The sequence below is a fragment of the Mauremys reevesii genome, linkage group 2, assembly GCF_016161935.1.
Source record: "Mauremys reevesii isolate NIE-2019 linkage group 2, ASM1616193v1, whole genome shotgun sequence".
In the NCBI taxonomy this organism is placed as follows: domain Eukaryota; kingdom Metazoa; phylum Chordata; order Testudines; family Geoemydidae; genus Mauremys; species Mauremys reevesii.
In genome coordinates this window covers 30993996-31009716 of record NC_052624.1, presented here as the reverse complement: position 1 = coordinate 31009716, position 15721 = coordinate 30993996, and the positions used below count along the sequence as shown (strand labels likewise).

Here is a 15721-nt window from a genome sequence, read left to right as displayed (position 1 = left end):
TCCCTTTATTTTGTTCCAGCAAAGCGTTGACAGATTTTACCCATGGAAAGCGGCATGAACAGCATGAGAACACGTGCCTCAGTTTGAAAACATGTTTTCTTTTGTAGGTGGGTTTTGGGGGAGGAGGGGAGGAGAGGGCACGGGGGGAAGGGAGTTGGCTGTTTACTTTTTGTTTAATAAAATATTTTACTATTTATTGCAACAGTAGAACTGTCAGAGGAAATACTTCTACCACACACCGCCAACTCCTCTAGGAACCTGTTACATCTTCAGTATGGAATGTCAGTGAACAGTGTTTAAAAATCACTCCTTCTTTATTAAAAAGAAACCAGAAAAAAGAAAAACCTCTTGGCCTGTTTTCAGACTAGTAATGTGGTGCTTTGTCATCCGTGGCAGCAAGCTCTCGACATTCTGAAAACCGGCTCTTTGGCGCTGATCATAATGGTGAATATTCAAAGATTCCCCCTCTGCCTTTGTGTTTACCTTATCTGGATTTGTGCATGCTACAATAAAGGAGCGCTTATCCAGTGCTCTGGGCACACTTTTTAAAATACACAAAATAACTAAACAGACCAGATCTATTCCCCCAGGCCACCCAATAACAACATATATACCAGAAAAATGGCTCAACTCTCAATGCACATTCAATTCCCACCAGAGTCCCACATCACCACAAACAGCCCTATCCAGCACCTGTCTTCTCATGAACACTGGAGGAAAGCTTTGTAGCATACCCCGAAGGCTAGCAAACTCAGGCTGTTACAGACCTGGGCAGGAGCCGTTCCCAAAGGTCTGGGGCTCCAGTGGAGAATGCCCTGCGAGCCATTCCCTCACTCTTCTAACAATGTTGCTTCAGCTCAGGTGCCTCAACTGACCACCACTGTGCCAATATGTTACATGTCAAGAGTCAGTCTCTGAAATATGCTATTTAGTCTCTATCTGGTAACACTTTTTCCTTTTTTTTTTTTTTTTTTGCCCCCACTTCCAAAGTTTCTTGGGAGCCATATTGTGCCTAATAATAAAATATTATGGCACAACACCTGATTAATTTCATTGGGGAACTCTGCTCAGAAATTGATGGTAGAATATGGGCCATGATTTTCAGTGAATGTGAACATATACACTCTTTGCTTTCTCCTTGGGAAAAATGTATGCACTCGCCTGTCTGCAGTGAAGGTTAAATGCAAAATTCACAGATTTGTATCTTCTTGTGAGCTGAATTAGAGAGATGTGCATGCCTGAGAGCACACAGGGTCCCAACATAAAGTTACATTTTCCAGTCTACAATGACCTTGACGTACACTTTTTACTTGCAATCATCAGAGATGTTTTTCAGTTAGGTCTGTTGTCTTTGAACCCCTAAGTATGGTATTGGTTGTAATGGAAACTCTCCTAACAGCCTTGTGGTGATGGGTGTCTGTGATCTGACACCAACCACCTGAATCAGAATATTTCACTTTTTTTTAACTGACCCAAAATACTTCATTTTGAATCAGTTCAACAAAACATTAAACTGCATTTGGTCACTTCCTTGTCCTGAAGAGTATACAGTCTAATTGGATTTTACTATTTAAAAGAAGATTAAATGGTCAAGGTAAAAAACAGATCCTATTTAAAATGTTTGTTTTTAATACACTGTCTGCTACATAAAAGAAAAGGAGTGAGAAATAAAGAGGTTAAACCCCAAAGCTAGCACTGCCCAACACTTCCATATAAGATCCCATTTTCAGTTGCTTATAACTTTGCCAAACTTTAACTGTTTGAGCTGAAATTTCCCATGCTGAGTATGAGCCACAGAATGAATTTCTTTCGAAAATTTCAGCTAAAAGTGGTTATCTGTTCTGAGAACAAGGTTGGGAGAAATGCATTGTTTTGCTCTTACTGAAAAAAATAATAATCTTGCAGCCATTTCATTCATTGAGAAGCTCTAGTGCCCCCGTGTTTTGGATCAGCAACTTGAAATTTGTCATGGGGGTGACCTCTATATCAGGAATATCTGCTTTTCGCTGTGTCTGTGAAAATCCACCCTATTAGCATACTTTATGTGGCATCAATATCCCTCTTCTGGACTGCCCCCCAGATCTATACTTGTACCATAGATGCCCAATCCCATCTTCCTCTCTTGTCTGCATCCTACCGTGATGGTGGTGGTGGTGGTGGTTGTTAATACGCTGTAAGAACTTAAACACCAGAGGAATATTTTAGCGGTGTCGTGGTCCAGTGGAGTAAGCATAAGACTGAGATTCAGGCATCCTAAATTCTAATTCAGGATGTGTCACTGACACACTGTGTGGCCATGGGTCAGTCAAAACCTCTTTGCCTCAGTTTCCACATTGTTAATAGTATTCATTCCACATTGAGTAGTTCTGTGGCCTGCAGTGTGCAGGAGGTCAGACTAGATGATCATGATGGTTTCTTCTGACCTTAAAGTCTGAGTTTACGAGGAAGCTGTCTGAGTGAAATGTAGAGGCAACGAAAGCTGAACTGGGGTAAAGGACGAAGAGGAGTAGATTGGGAGACGGGGTCTGCTGAGACTAAGACTGGAGCAGGAGAGGAAAACTGTGATGGAGCATGATGGGGGAGACTGGTACTGGATGGGCAAGGAGGCTGGGAGCTGAGGAGAGAGGGGGATGTTCGGGTGGGGGAGGAGGCTGGGACTAGGAGCTGGAGGATGAGAGAGGGGAGACTGGGGCTGGTTGGCAACTGGGAGCCGGGGGAAGACTGGGACTGTCAACCAGTGAGGGAAATGGGGGATGAACTGGAAGCCAGTTCCTTGGTTGTTTAGAGGGGGCCTTGGCCACTGAGATTGGATGAGAAGCTGCACGGAGAAGGGGAGACTGGGCTTGGCTGGACAAGGAAACTGGGACACAGAGACAGGGAGTGGGGGTCCTGGCAAGAGGAAGGGGTGAGAAGAGACTGAAGTTGGATGAAGAGCCCTGTGGCCGATTAGCCACTGGGCGGACGGGGCCTGTGCCCAGAGGCCTCAGCCAATTGGGGTGCCCTGGAAAAATGAGCACCCCTGTGCCCTGACCCCACTCTCTGGCAGGCGCACCGGGCGGGTGGAGCGGGGCAAGCCACCGTGCCCTGCTCCTGCTCCCAGTAGGAGTACTGGGCGGGGTGGGGCGAGCCTCTATGCCCTGGCAGGAGTGCAGGGGTACAGGGGACTGCAGGTGGGAGGGGTGGGGAAGGGCCCCCACTTGCTGTGGCCCAGGGCCCCACAAAACCCTGATCTGCCTCTGGAAGGGGCCAGAGAGGCAGACTGGGACTGAGAGGCAGTGAGGGGGAGCGATGAGGCAGATCAGACCAGGGGCCAGAAGAGGAGAATTGGAACTAGCTGGGCAAGGAGACTCACACAGGAAAATAAGACAGAAAAAAAATCACTTGTGGGTGAACACTTTTTACGAAGCAATCACTCTATAGCACTCCTCATCCTCAAAGGAAACTTGCATAACACTTTCAAAAGACGAGCCTGGGCGCTTCAATTCATTACTCTGCTACACACACAAACTCATGGACAGAACAGAGACATTGGAGTTATGGCTTATTACAACAATCTGTATCTCGCTAACCCCCTCTTTTTGTCCTATGACTGCAGAAGTGTTAACGGATCACTCTGCCTCGAATGGTCCCTTACAATATGTGCTATCTACTTATGCTAAACAATCTGTTCCACCTTGTATTTAGCTGTGATGCTGGGAGTTCCTTTCCCAGATCTGAAGAAGAGCTCTGTGTAGCTCAAAAATCTTGTCTCTCACTAACAAAATTTGGTCTGGTAAAAGATATTACCTCAGCCATCTTGTCTCTCTAAGGAAATAGACAAGTCACTTAAACCAAACTTTTCACAGGTGGTCACTAGTGTGTGTTCCTCATTTTCTGGGCATCTGACTTGAGACCCTGAGGTCTGATTTGCAGAAGTGCTGAGCACTCAGAACTGCAACTGAAGTCATTGGGAGCTGTGTGTGAACATATAACATAGCAGGGGTTGTTACTCGTTAAGGGTCTGATTTACAGAGATGCTGGGCATGGCATCTCCCACTGGCTTCAATTAGAGTTGTCAGTGCCCAGCATTTCTGCAGCTCAGGCTCTAATGGACTATGTCGAGAACAAGAGAACGTATATCAAAGACTCGGATGATGAGATAGAACATACACTGTGCAGCACTCTCCAGTTCTGCCACTTCGCTGAGGCGCCATCATTCAACTCACAGGATGAATACTGCTTGTATACACTCATTATTAGGTCCAGCATATGCATCTTTCAGTGATACTGCACCAGGGTATCAATATCATTTATCTTCTCTCGCCCTTCAGGCAAGAATGACAATTCTTTTTTTAAAGCGAAGGAAATGTTAAAGGGCCCAAGACAAATGCACAAACAAAGCATTTTGGTGTTTGATAATACACAACCAGGAACTCTTTTAATGTCCCCCTCCAGGGGTTCCATTGTATCCAAGTACTGGTGCTTTTAATCCTTAACTATGCTCATGTATGTGTGTTCTAATGCAGTTTTTTCATGGGTGAGTGCATACTTGTTTCTTTGACTCTGAGCATTGTAGCTTAGAGGTAGCCAAAGAAAGTTTGACCCATGTTTCCACTGCACTATGGAGTTGGACCGGCTGACTTTGACAAGTCGGAAACACTGGCGAGATAACAGGCATCCTCAGGAAGCAAAACCTATCAGAACACGGTGATGTAATTGGCAAACAAAACAAATGAGCTCTGGGAAAACAAACTGTTTTCCAGCATTGTTGATCTTACCTCAAATTAGAACTGCTGCACATCCACTTTCTGGCCCAGTTTGAGAGTCTTTAAAAGAGAGCAATAGTTCAAGTCTCTCACCCCCCCCCCATGGGGAACTTTATTTTGCTGTCGTTTGCTTTTTAATATACACAATTTTCATTTGTTCCTCAACCAGAACTTAACAGGATAATAAACCAAGACTATGTCCATGGGCATTAAGTTAACCCGGTGTGTGCCAAATAGAATCAATGTGTTCAGGCAACGTGGAGAGCTCAGTGTTTTGAGGTCTTGTTTTAAATACTTTTTTGCCTCAAGAAGCTATTTGGGGGCTGAAATAATGCAAGATCTGATCTTCTTACAGTATTTCCACAATCCAGGAACTATAATGTTGTGAGAGAACTAGATCTCACATTTCCATCTTGTAAAATGACTGCTTAGTGCCTGTGGAAAACCATGCAAATATTAGAACCTACATACACTTCTGTAACAAATCACATTTGAAGACCCAAGGAAAAGTTTTGCAAAGCTCAATCCCATATTCAAAAGGGACTTAGGCACTTAGGAGTCTGTTTCCTTGGAAGTCAGTGTGATCTAGGCTCTTAAGTCACTTACTGCTTTTGAAGACGTTACCTCTGAACCAGAACATAAGAATGGCCCTACTGGGTCAGACCAAGGGTCCATCTAGCCCAGTATCCTGTCTTCTGACAGTGGCCAGTGCCAGGTGCCCCAGAGAGAATGAACAGAACAGGTAATCACCAAGTGATCCATCCCGTCGCTCATTCCCAGCTTCTGGAAAACAGAGACTAGGGACACCATTTCTGCCCATCCTGGCTGATCACCAGTTGATGAAATCTCATGCTCCAGTGCCTCAGCAGATTGCCACAGAGGTCAAGAAGGAATTTCTTTCCTGCATAGTACAATTGTCAGGTATATTTGGTGTATATGTGCCATTGTTGAACATATGATACCATTCACCATACTAAATCAGATCAAGCATATGTCCCTGTTCTGAAGCAGGCCCCATCAGTGGCCTATGCAGCTGTCCGAAAGACAAAAAAACATTTCCCATGAGATTTTGTAACTATAGCAATGTTCAAAATGGATGTATTTTTCAAACCCACTTCTGGGATCTCATCAATTTTTTTCTATCAAAATGTTACCAGAATTGTGTTTGAAATAGTTATCAAACTTTTAAATGTTGTCACAGTTTAAATAAGCAGTTTGATTAACATCACACAAACTTTTGTGAAAATGTTGAAGTGTTGACAATATTTTACAAAAAAAATTTTTTTCAGTAAAAAGCCATTTTTTCTTAGGAAACTTTTTGTGCAAAAAATAGTGGATGGATCTGGTGGCCAGTCTCCTTTTTATCCCTCTTATGTCATGTTCATCTCTGCCTTGAGCTGAGTTTTTTATTTTGATGTTGGTGTTAAATCCTGCTCTCTTTTTGCTCTTGGGTGAGAACTTCTGCACCTGTTTCTTTAATTTGTCGTGTATACGATGGATGAGACGACATGCAGACAGGAATCTAATCCTGTCCATATGGATGAAATATTGATTGTTACTGAGTGTTATACTCTTTGATGGGGTTTCATGATAGCAACCTTTTTCCCCCAGTCAGCTTCAGAATGGTAGCTTTCACTCTCTTGGGCTGAAAGATTCATGATCATCTGCTATTCACAGGAACCCTTCTCCACAGTAGCTCCACCCTCTCCTGCCAAGCACAGACTTTGAAGGAAGCTGAGATCTTGTGTATTAAACTAAACTCTAATGAACTGCAGCCCCTTGCTTTACAGGTTCTCTTCATTAACATGCAGTCTGCTGATCCACTTCAAGGCTTCATCAATAGTGCTCCTGGTCTGCTATCATGGAGCCAAGGTATCGCTCCCATCTCTTCCAATACACTCACAAACACTTTTGACCCAAATTCGTTGCATTACCACATTGGAGCCAGAGTCTAGAACTGGACGTGATTCTAAGAGTTCAGTGTCGCTATGGTGGGACACACCCTTTCCTGCCTGCCTCTGAATCACAGTGGTAGAGGGAATGAGCAGGATAAGTTCTTTGTCATATTGCCAGGAGTAAAATCCCTCCCTACTTTTTCATTGACCAAGGAGATAGGAAAGATTTATTAGATTATCTAGGCCATCTCCTTGCCAGTGCCCAATTGTCCCCACTTTTACATTCACTAGTGTTTTATTTTGGTTACTTTTAAAGGGATTTGTCAGTTTAAAACTCCCACGTCTGTCTGAAAGTTTTGTATCTACAATTGTTAAAAGTAGCGGCTAAGATACCTTGACTGAAAGAAGCTAAGGAGGGGGATTTCTCTCTTTTTCCTGTTGGCTTAGTTTGTGCATTTGATATCACTGTGCACATAGACGGTTTCATTGTTTTTCCCATCTGGTCAGTCAGTTGGTTTCCTTTTTGTTGTGCAAAACATCCACACAAACAAGTGTGATAAAAACATTTTAAAAGAAAATGTTAGTGTAAAACCACAACAAATTGGCTGGCGGACTCAGGGACACGTGCTTTACTTGAAACTACTTTTAACTCGTTCTCTGAAACTGCTTAGATTTCAAGTGGACAGCAATATTTTAAATGTCCCAAATGATCAGGGCTTCCACCCCTTTCTATTAGAAACTGTTCCACAGGATTAGAGATCTTGCAGTCAGGAATGTTTCCTCATATTCAACCTACATCTACCTTTTCTTAATTTCATCCACTTACTCCTAGTAAAAGGAACTGGCCTCCCACCTGAAAAGTAGAAACCTTGGCTTTGAAACACTAGGAAAATTGCCAATATGTACAATATGTGTACATGGGGCTTGATCCTTTCTATCTGTTTTGGTAATGGGAGCAATATAAGTGCCTATAATGTCTCTAACGTATTTATCCTCACAATACCCCTGTGAAGGAGGGAAGTGCTGCTAACCCCATTTCATGATGGACATCTGAGGAACAGAACGACCAAGAGACTTGCCGCAGATCACACAGAAGGTGTGTGTCAGAGGAAGAAATTGAACGGAGGTCTCCCAAGTCGCAGTCTAGCACTCAACCCATTGCACTGTCTTCCATTCTGAATCTATCCTGACTTCATTTATACTAGTCTTATTGGGAGCTAATGGAACTAAGCCCTATCCATAATGTCACTATGCTGGAGACAGAGCTGTGTAGCACAGCTGAGGTACTGCAGTGTGCAGTGCCATTGGCCGCCACTGGGGGGAGGCTGAAGCTTCTGCAGTCTCTGGACTCGGGATGTCATATATGTGGCTGCCCTGAGTCGTCCTGGCTCTGAAGCCCATAGACTCCAAGGCAGCAAAGGGGGAGGCACAAAGCATGGAATACTGGTTCCTATAGGACCAGTTCTCTCTTGATGTGGAATATAGGGCTTCCTGCAGCCACAGTCCTTCCCTGCTGCCTCTACTTCTCCAGGACCAGCAGTGTACAGGTGGGTGGGCAGGTGGGTGTAGCGTAGTCCTGAGTTAGTTGTTGGTGGATGTCTGGTAGGAGGGAGGTGGGTTCTGTGCTTGTGGAGGAGTTTTCTGACCTGTGTGTGTGTGTCTGATGGAAGTGGGGGGAAAGGTTTCAGAGTTGAAGGGCTGGTTATGAGATGTGGAGAGGTTAGGTAGGCAGTGGAAGGGCTTTTGGATAGGTATGAGGGTAGGGTTGCCACCTGGCCACGTTTTCCCAGGATCGTCCCTTTTTCTGAAGTAGCTGTCCTGGGAAATGCTCAATACACACAGCCGGCTGTCTAGTTTTATGGGCTCTCAAAATCATCCGAGTTATCCTGGTTTTTTGTACTTCAGAGGTGGCAACCGTTGTGGGGGGCAGGGTCTGCACTGGTTGGGTTGAAGGAAGCTGGGAAGGCTTAGGGAGGTTCTGAGTTAGGAGTGGGATGTGCTGGGTTTACAGAGTTGAGTTCAGGGGGCAATTAAATCCTTTAGTGAATGAGGGTGGGGGTGACTTGGTTGTGAGTGTAAGAATGGGGAGACAGCAGGGAGATGATAGGGTAGAGCTATCTAGGAGGGAGGGAGAGAGGTTGAGATGAGGAGAGAACTGTGTTCACCCACCCTGCCCTTTATGGTGAAGTGTCTCCGTTTTTCACTCTGAAGAGCAGGGCACTGATGTGGAAGAGGGCATCCCCCTCTTCCCCTGCCACTTCCCCATATCCCCACCAAAGGACTTTCCTGTAACACCTCCCCAATGCTATCCCAGTTTTTTATTTTCAAATATGATTAACCTTGAGGGGTTATTTTGGGCACCAGCTACCACTGGGTTTTTCCCATGGTGTAACTCCACTGATTTCACTGAAGTTACTTGTGACTCTCAGTATTGAAAGTGAGATCAGAATAAGACCCATGGTCCAAAGGTTTTGTCCATTTCTAAATTGCCAGTTTCTCTCTCTGCATATTGCCTCCTTCAACCCCTGACAAATATTGTTTTCACTTGGCCACTATCCAGGGCAGTAGGAGAGAAAGGGTTAATATTGACACCCCCCCCAAGCAATAACAACAGGAAAAGCACATTTCTTCCTTGCACCTGTGTGCTGTCCAGTGGGCATTCTATTGTTTATGCAGTCACAGTGGATCTTTTTCTCTTTAAAGGTTGAATAGCTCTAGCAGCCAGCTGTTCTGTCTTCTGTGATTTTTACCTCCTCTCACAATTCCAGGTCTTTGTGTTCTAGAAACAATTAGGAATAGAGAAATCATTTGAGTGGACCTGATCTGACCCCACCTCCTGTTACTGAAGTGTTTAAAAATAAACAACAAAACCGTCTTTTCCTTTAAAGAAAGGGATTCCATTCCTTTCTTCCATTAATTTGACTAGTACCTCTTGGCTGGCTTTTTTATCCCTGTGACTATGCTGATCATTCTACTCTTCTAGTACAGTGTATCATTTAGTAGGTTTGAGGAGCCCTGTTTTGGCCAAAAAAACAACCCACCATTCCACAAATGTTACTGGGAAGTGTTTTATTTCTTTAAAGTGTACAATACCACATATAGAGGGGACAGATTCTTTAGGCTCTATGCAGAGGCTGGTGTAGGTTCTAAACTGGTTTAGAAATGAGTTATTTTCAAACCCTTAAGTAACAATTACATGGTCTGCGCAGGCACTGTTTAAAGTTTGGTTCTGTGTTGAAAACTGACTTCTGGAACACACTAAGTAAATGTGTCATGTTCCCCTTTAGTGCCTACTCCATATAAAGTGTCTCATATTGATAGCAGTGAATGAAGTTCCTTCTTTAGCACAGAGTAGAGACTCTTTGTAAAGATCAGCCTTGGTGACAGAACCCAGGAGTTCATGCACCAAAGCACGGGCCTGTAGCACTTCAGCTGAAGGAGAAACTTCATTAGCTTCTAGAAGGTTCTTATTCTTTATGCAGACGTGCCACTACTGGGGACATGTAACACTGAGCATGTTATACAAGCCCCCATCAAGTGTCCTATTCAGTGTCATACTCAATGTTTTTGCTCCCAAAGCGTGTTTCAAGTCTCCTCCACCCACTTCAGTGATGTGGCAGAACAGCACTGCAGAGAGATGGTGCGCTGGAGTCTATTCATCTACAGAAGTGTTTGCCAAGTTCCAAATCATTGAAGACTTGGTACCCCATAAATATAACAAGCTAGAAGAGTAGAATAGACAGTACCTATTACTAATAACAATGTGCAACCAGCAAAGAACTCAGCCTGAGTCTGTAGGGCTGGCAGATAGGAGGAAAAATCTTTTAACTTTGGATTGATCCCATTTGCTTTGGAAATCATCATGCAACAACACATGTGGCTCTAGATGCAGTTTACTTGGCTTCTTTGATTTGTATTACACCTATTAGCTGATTGCAGATTTCAACAGGCCCCACCTAGGCAATACAGAAATCTCCCCGAAAAGCAACCTTTAAAGACTGTAAACAAGGGAGTCTAATTGGGGGCACAGCGGCACATCAGCAGTGCCTTTATGGGCTAACATAATAACCTTTTTTTCTTTTCTTGTGATGCATTATTTTTGTGCCTGTTCACCAGCTAATTTTGATAGAATTTGCAGGGCTCCAGGAGGAGGCTGTGCTGCCCTGCAATCTAACCCCTCTCCCAGCATAAAGCACAGCTCCACCTGATCAGAGTAAAAACCATTTTTGGAGAAAATGCCTTTCTCAAGGGTTTGCTTATCTCCAGTGCAAAGCTTCCCAAGATCACTTATCAAAATCTGAAAGCTGCAATCATCACCAAATTCTTCACACAAATGGACTGACTCAGCAGCAGCAGCTCTGCATCTGTTCCCTGGCTGAACAAATTTAGGTATATTATCTAGGGAAGGTCAACACATGATTCATCAGCATCTGCATGTGCTTTAGTCTTATGTATTTTATTATGTTGAGGCAAGAGAATGAAACTCTGCATCCAGTAGCCCGCAGATTGAGTTAAGTTGTCTTTCCTTATTAGAGCAGCCTTCTGTTCCCTCTTTCAGTGATGGATCCTGCTGGAGAGAGCTTTCTCGTGGCACAGCAGTGAGTGAAACCAGCACAACATGTTCAGTGTGGAGGACCTCCTGATTTCTCATGGATACAAATTGTCCAAAAATCCTTCTACTTCATACGAGAACAGAAATGATGGATACCAGCCTGAGATTACAGAAAATAGAACTAGTCGGGGAACGCTGAACGGGTTTGAGACAGACTCTGGAGCCTGCATTTACAACAAGAAACCACTGGCAAAAGGCAACTTGAGCAGCAGTGAAGGCAGTCATTGGAGCCAAGGGTGGCATGCTGGTCCCGGGTACCACCCAGACCTCCGGGGTTTGTCCACTTTTCATACTTCAGAAGGGGGGTAAGTGTCTGTGTCACGCCATGGCTTGGCTTTCTCCTCTCTTCCCTTTCACTCTGGCAGATGACTGAGCATGACTTCAGCCCCACTTACCTTCTACCTGTGATAAGTGAGCATTTGTTTGCTTCCATGCCTGGCAATGCACTGACATGTTACATGCAGCACACTGACATTAACACACCTTTTTGTCGTGTGGAGTCTTTATCAAAATAGCAGAGGGAAGGGGAGGGGGCAGTTTAATGAGTCAGTAACACCCTTTACAAAAGGCCTTGCTGGTGGGGAGGAGAAGCTCAGGTCACATAGGATAGGTCTGCACAGTAACTCAACACCCATGGCTGGCCTGTGCCAGCTGACTCAGGGTAATGGGGCTCAGGCTGCGGGGCTGTTTCATTGCTGTGTAGACTTCTGGGCTAGGGCTGAAGCCTGAGCTCTGGGACCCTGCCACCCTGCAGGGTCCTAGAGCCTGGGCTCCAGCCTGAGCCCAGAAGTCTACACAGCAATGAAACAGCCCCGCAAGCCTGAGTCAGCTGGCATGGGCCAACCTCGGGTGTCTAGTTCCTGTGTAGACGTATCCTATGTCTACAGTGTAAACCTAGGGTTAGCAGGACTCAAGCTGGATGACCTGCGTCAGGAACCCTGGGCATTTTAACCCTAGGTTAATAATTTTCTGACCTGTGCTTGAATCAAGGGATCTGTTGTGCACACAGCAGTGCATAGACCTGAGTCAAAGTAAACTTATCCCAAAGTGCCTAGCCACTCCCCAGTGTCGACATTCTAGCCCTAGGAACATGGTAATAATTGGAGATATACCAATCTCCTCCTACTGGAAGAGACCTTTGAAAGGTCAAGTCCCACATGGTGCACTGTGGGAAAACTCTACTGCCCACCCTGTGCTCTTGATGGGACTCAGGTGCCCGTACGGAGCACATGAGTACACAAAGCTTGTAATTAGTTCCTTTGGTGGCTGGCTCAGTAGAATGACTGACTGCAGTTTGAGAAGGCTTTTTACTGAACTACGCTCTAATCTGAGAATTGAGTTCTCCAGCTCTAGGCTGAGTCACATTGGCAGGAAAACACCCATGTGCACCTGTTCTGAGGACAATTAGGACACCCGTCTCCAGGGCTGGCAAACTGTTCAAATGAAACTTTGCAATTCTTAATGTTTAAAATGGGATGTTCAATGAAGGGGTTTGTGTTGGGCTGGTTTTTTATTTATTTTTGTCTGTTTGTTTTGAGGTTTGAGATAAAATGTAGTTTCAAAGGAAAAACACACAAACATCCCAGCCTAGCTGTTGCCTGCTGCAGAGGAGTGAAGTGTATCCCCAGGGCTTGGGGTGCAGTTGCTCCAGCACCCCTTGGGGATTCCTTATCCCTGCCCTCACTGCACCCCAGGAGACAGGGCTAAGGGATCCCCGGGGGGCTGTGGGGAAATTCCGGGGTTGGCTCCCACTCGCTGCCCTTACAGTGCACACTGCCCGGGTGCCTCTGCACACGCAGCCCCAGGAAGCCCAGAGGGGGCCAGGGAGCAAGGGCCAGAGGACCAGAGCAGGACCAAGCACGGCCCTGAAGGGAGTGGGGAGCAGTCAGGGTGTTGGGGGTCTTCCCTCCCCCGGCTGTGCTGAGCCAGGAACTCTGCTGCTCCCCCTCCCTGCAGGGCAGCACTTGGTCCCCGCGCTGGTCTCTGGCCCTTGCTCCCAGGACCCCTGCCCTCCATGGGGCTGCGTGCAGGGGCTGCATGCGCCGTCATGGCAGAAAGTAGGAGCCAGGCTCAAAACTTCCCTATAGTGCAGAAGAGCTGGAGCTGCTATTGCAGGAGGCTGCGGGGAATTTTTGGGTCTGGTTCCTACTCACTACCCTGAGAGTTCACACAGCCTGGGCACCCCTACACATGCAGCCCAGGAAGGGCAGAGTCCCAGCTTAACACAGGTTCAGACCCTCCAGCCCTAGAGGTCTTGGGACCCTGGGTCCAAGCCCTAGGTTAGCACAATTGGTGTGTGGTCACAAGGGGGGTTTGGCTTGAGCCCAGGCTCACATTGCCTTTTTTGTTCACTATTGGGGTGTTTACACAGCAAAGATTTTGCTTATGAAAATGATTAGTTGTAAAACAGAACCCAGCTCCTTATTTCTCATGTGTGCGTCGATCCCTGGTGGGTATCCAGCTGAATGCAGCTACTTCTGGGGGCGTTCCCTCACCAAAGAGGGTCACAGTCTTGATTTTTAGGCAGCTCTCATGGAGTAAATATGAGACGGTGTCTGTAAGTTCCTGTTAAAGCAGCTCAGACTCAGTGGAAGCCCTTGTCACCACTTCATAAAATGTGCTTGCACCACTGCACCTCCCGTTGTGTACAGTGTGTGCCCTTTTGAACTGGAATAAAACGGACAGGAAGGACTCTGTCTAGAATGCGTATGGAGTGGTCAAGTTTTGCAGCCACTTGTATGCTAAAAATGAGCAAAGGAAAGAGGCTGGGAAGATATTTAAAGCAAGGCAAAATATACTGGGTGGTTATCAGAAAAAGAGGGTCAGTTTCCTCCCACCTTCCTCTGTCCAAAGGGTTTGGAAAGTGTTAAGGTCCTGGGTGAGCAAATGGGATCTTGTCTTGGGACAGTCTTCTCCAGTGCTGGCCTAACTCACCTGTGCTGCCTTCAGTAGCACAGCAGTGCCGCCTCCCCGGGCTGCCAGGCTTTTCTCCTCTGTCCTCCACATCTCCTCCCCTTGCAGGTCACCTGTAAGCTGTTGATCTGGGCACAGAAGTGTTCTTTCTTCCCAGCTAGAATTACTGAAAGGAGCAAATTCAACAGCTGTGCAGCAGCAGTAAGGCATCCAGGGAGCTCAAAAGGATCTCTAGTCTAGGTGTGGTTCTAAGTTTGTTTGGCCTCTTTTTTTTTTTTTTTGCCGGGGGGGGGGGGGTGTCTTTAAAGAATGAGGATGGGGAGCCAGTGGAGGAGGTTCTTTTAGGAGTAGGATTTCCCTCCGTTGGAGGGAGATAGACCAGTCGTCAGCAGCAAAGTAATACACTACTAGAGATGGAAAAACGGCAAACACGGACAGAGCATATGGAAGGTGGAAGGGAGAACTCTGGTTGGACTTGGAGCTGGATACGTACATTAAGGGCACATCAACATTACAAGAAAATACTAGCTTGCTTGTCTTGCCATAGCCAAGGTGGGAATGTCTTTTAATTCTAGTGCGGATGGGGAAAATATGGCACACTGGCTGTGGTAGCTTTTAAAAAGAGTAGAGTTAAAAAAACAGGACTAGGTGTCCATTCCGTGTGTCCCTCCCTAACCTCTTAGGAAATGGGAAATAATGGAGTAGAACCTGTCTGCTTACACTGTAGTTTACTATTAAATCTTGTTTTTAAAAAGCTCCCTTTTGCCCCTTAAAATAGGGACCCAAATATTGGGCCTGAACTGCCGTAGTTGTGGCCTTTTCATAAAAATAGGTGCCTCTCTTTTTATATGTTGCAAGTCCTACTACACAGCAGCCCTGCGAGGAAATCATACAGACGCCAGCAGTTATTGTCTATGGAACGCGTTTTGTTTAAACTCCTGTGTTTTCTGTCTTGCAATGTGTTTCTCTTGCATCCAGAGAGAAATATTCGAGCTTGTGCGGCAATCACTTGGTGGGGGGATGATCTTGCAGACACGCTCTCTCTTCCAAATGGGGACACTCAAACACCTCTAGAGGGCAGAGTTTATTTTTCTTTCAAGTACTGATCTAATTAACATTGGTAGCTAATTAGGTTGGTTGCTGATGGAAACTCAGTCCCCATCCTGTCATTAAGCAATGGCCTTCTCTTGTGTCTGGTTGTTTCTCCATCTCCCGCTTTGGCAATGATTTTTTGGTGTCCCCTCTATTCTGCACTCCCGTATGAGGCCCCCTACCCCTTGCTTCGCACCGCCCCCTTCAGGGCCTATGCTTTGCACTCCCTCCCTTGAGCCCTAAAACAGTGTTAAGGAAAGTTGACCCTTTCCTCTCCCAGACTGCAGCTCACTGGCTGAAAAACTGAGATGGGGTGGAGCAGAAGCCTCTGGTAAGCCATGGGTTTCCTCCTGGGGCTGGGGCCAGGGCCCCACTTTTTACTGGCTGTAAGGATGAGCGATGGGGGGGAGGGGCTGGAGAGTAGTGAGCGGGGGCGGGGTCTTGGGGTGGAAGAGGCAGCACAG

At 45.9% G+C, this 15721-nt stretch overlaps 1 protein-coding gene across 15 annotated transcripts in view; it reads left to right on the top strand.

The window, feature by feature from the left end:
• The window catches only part of JCAD (junctional cadherin 5 associated), a 90058-nt gene that overhangs the window by 57252 nt on the left and 17085 nt on the right, over nt 1–15721 (top strand). For 11 of the 15 annotated variants that reach the window (XM_039524217.1, XM_039524214.1, XM_039524220.1 and 8 more), the window contains one exon: nt 11199–11557. The exons of 2 other annotated variants lie outside the window; for them this stretch is intronic. In XM_039524217.1, coding sequence (XP_039380151.1) covers nt 11259–11557 — 299 coding nt within the window. In that variant the 5' untranslated portion in view covers nt 11199–11258. Of the gene's footprint in view, nt 1–19; nt 104–7653; nt 7737–11198; nt 11558–15721 lie in introns of all 15 variants that reach the window. 2 more of the 15 variants (XM_039524215.1, XM_039524218.1) reach the window with 2 other exon arrangements.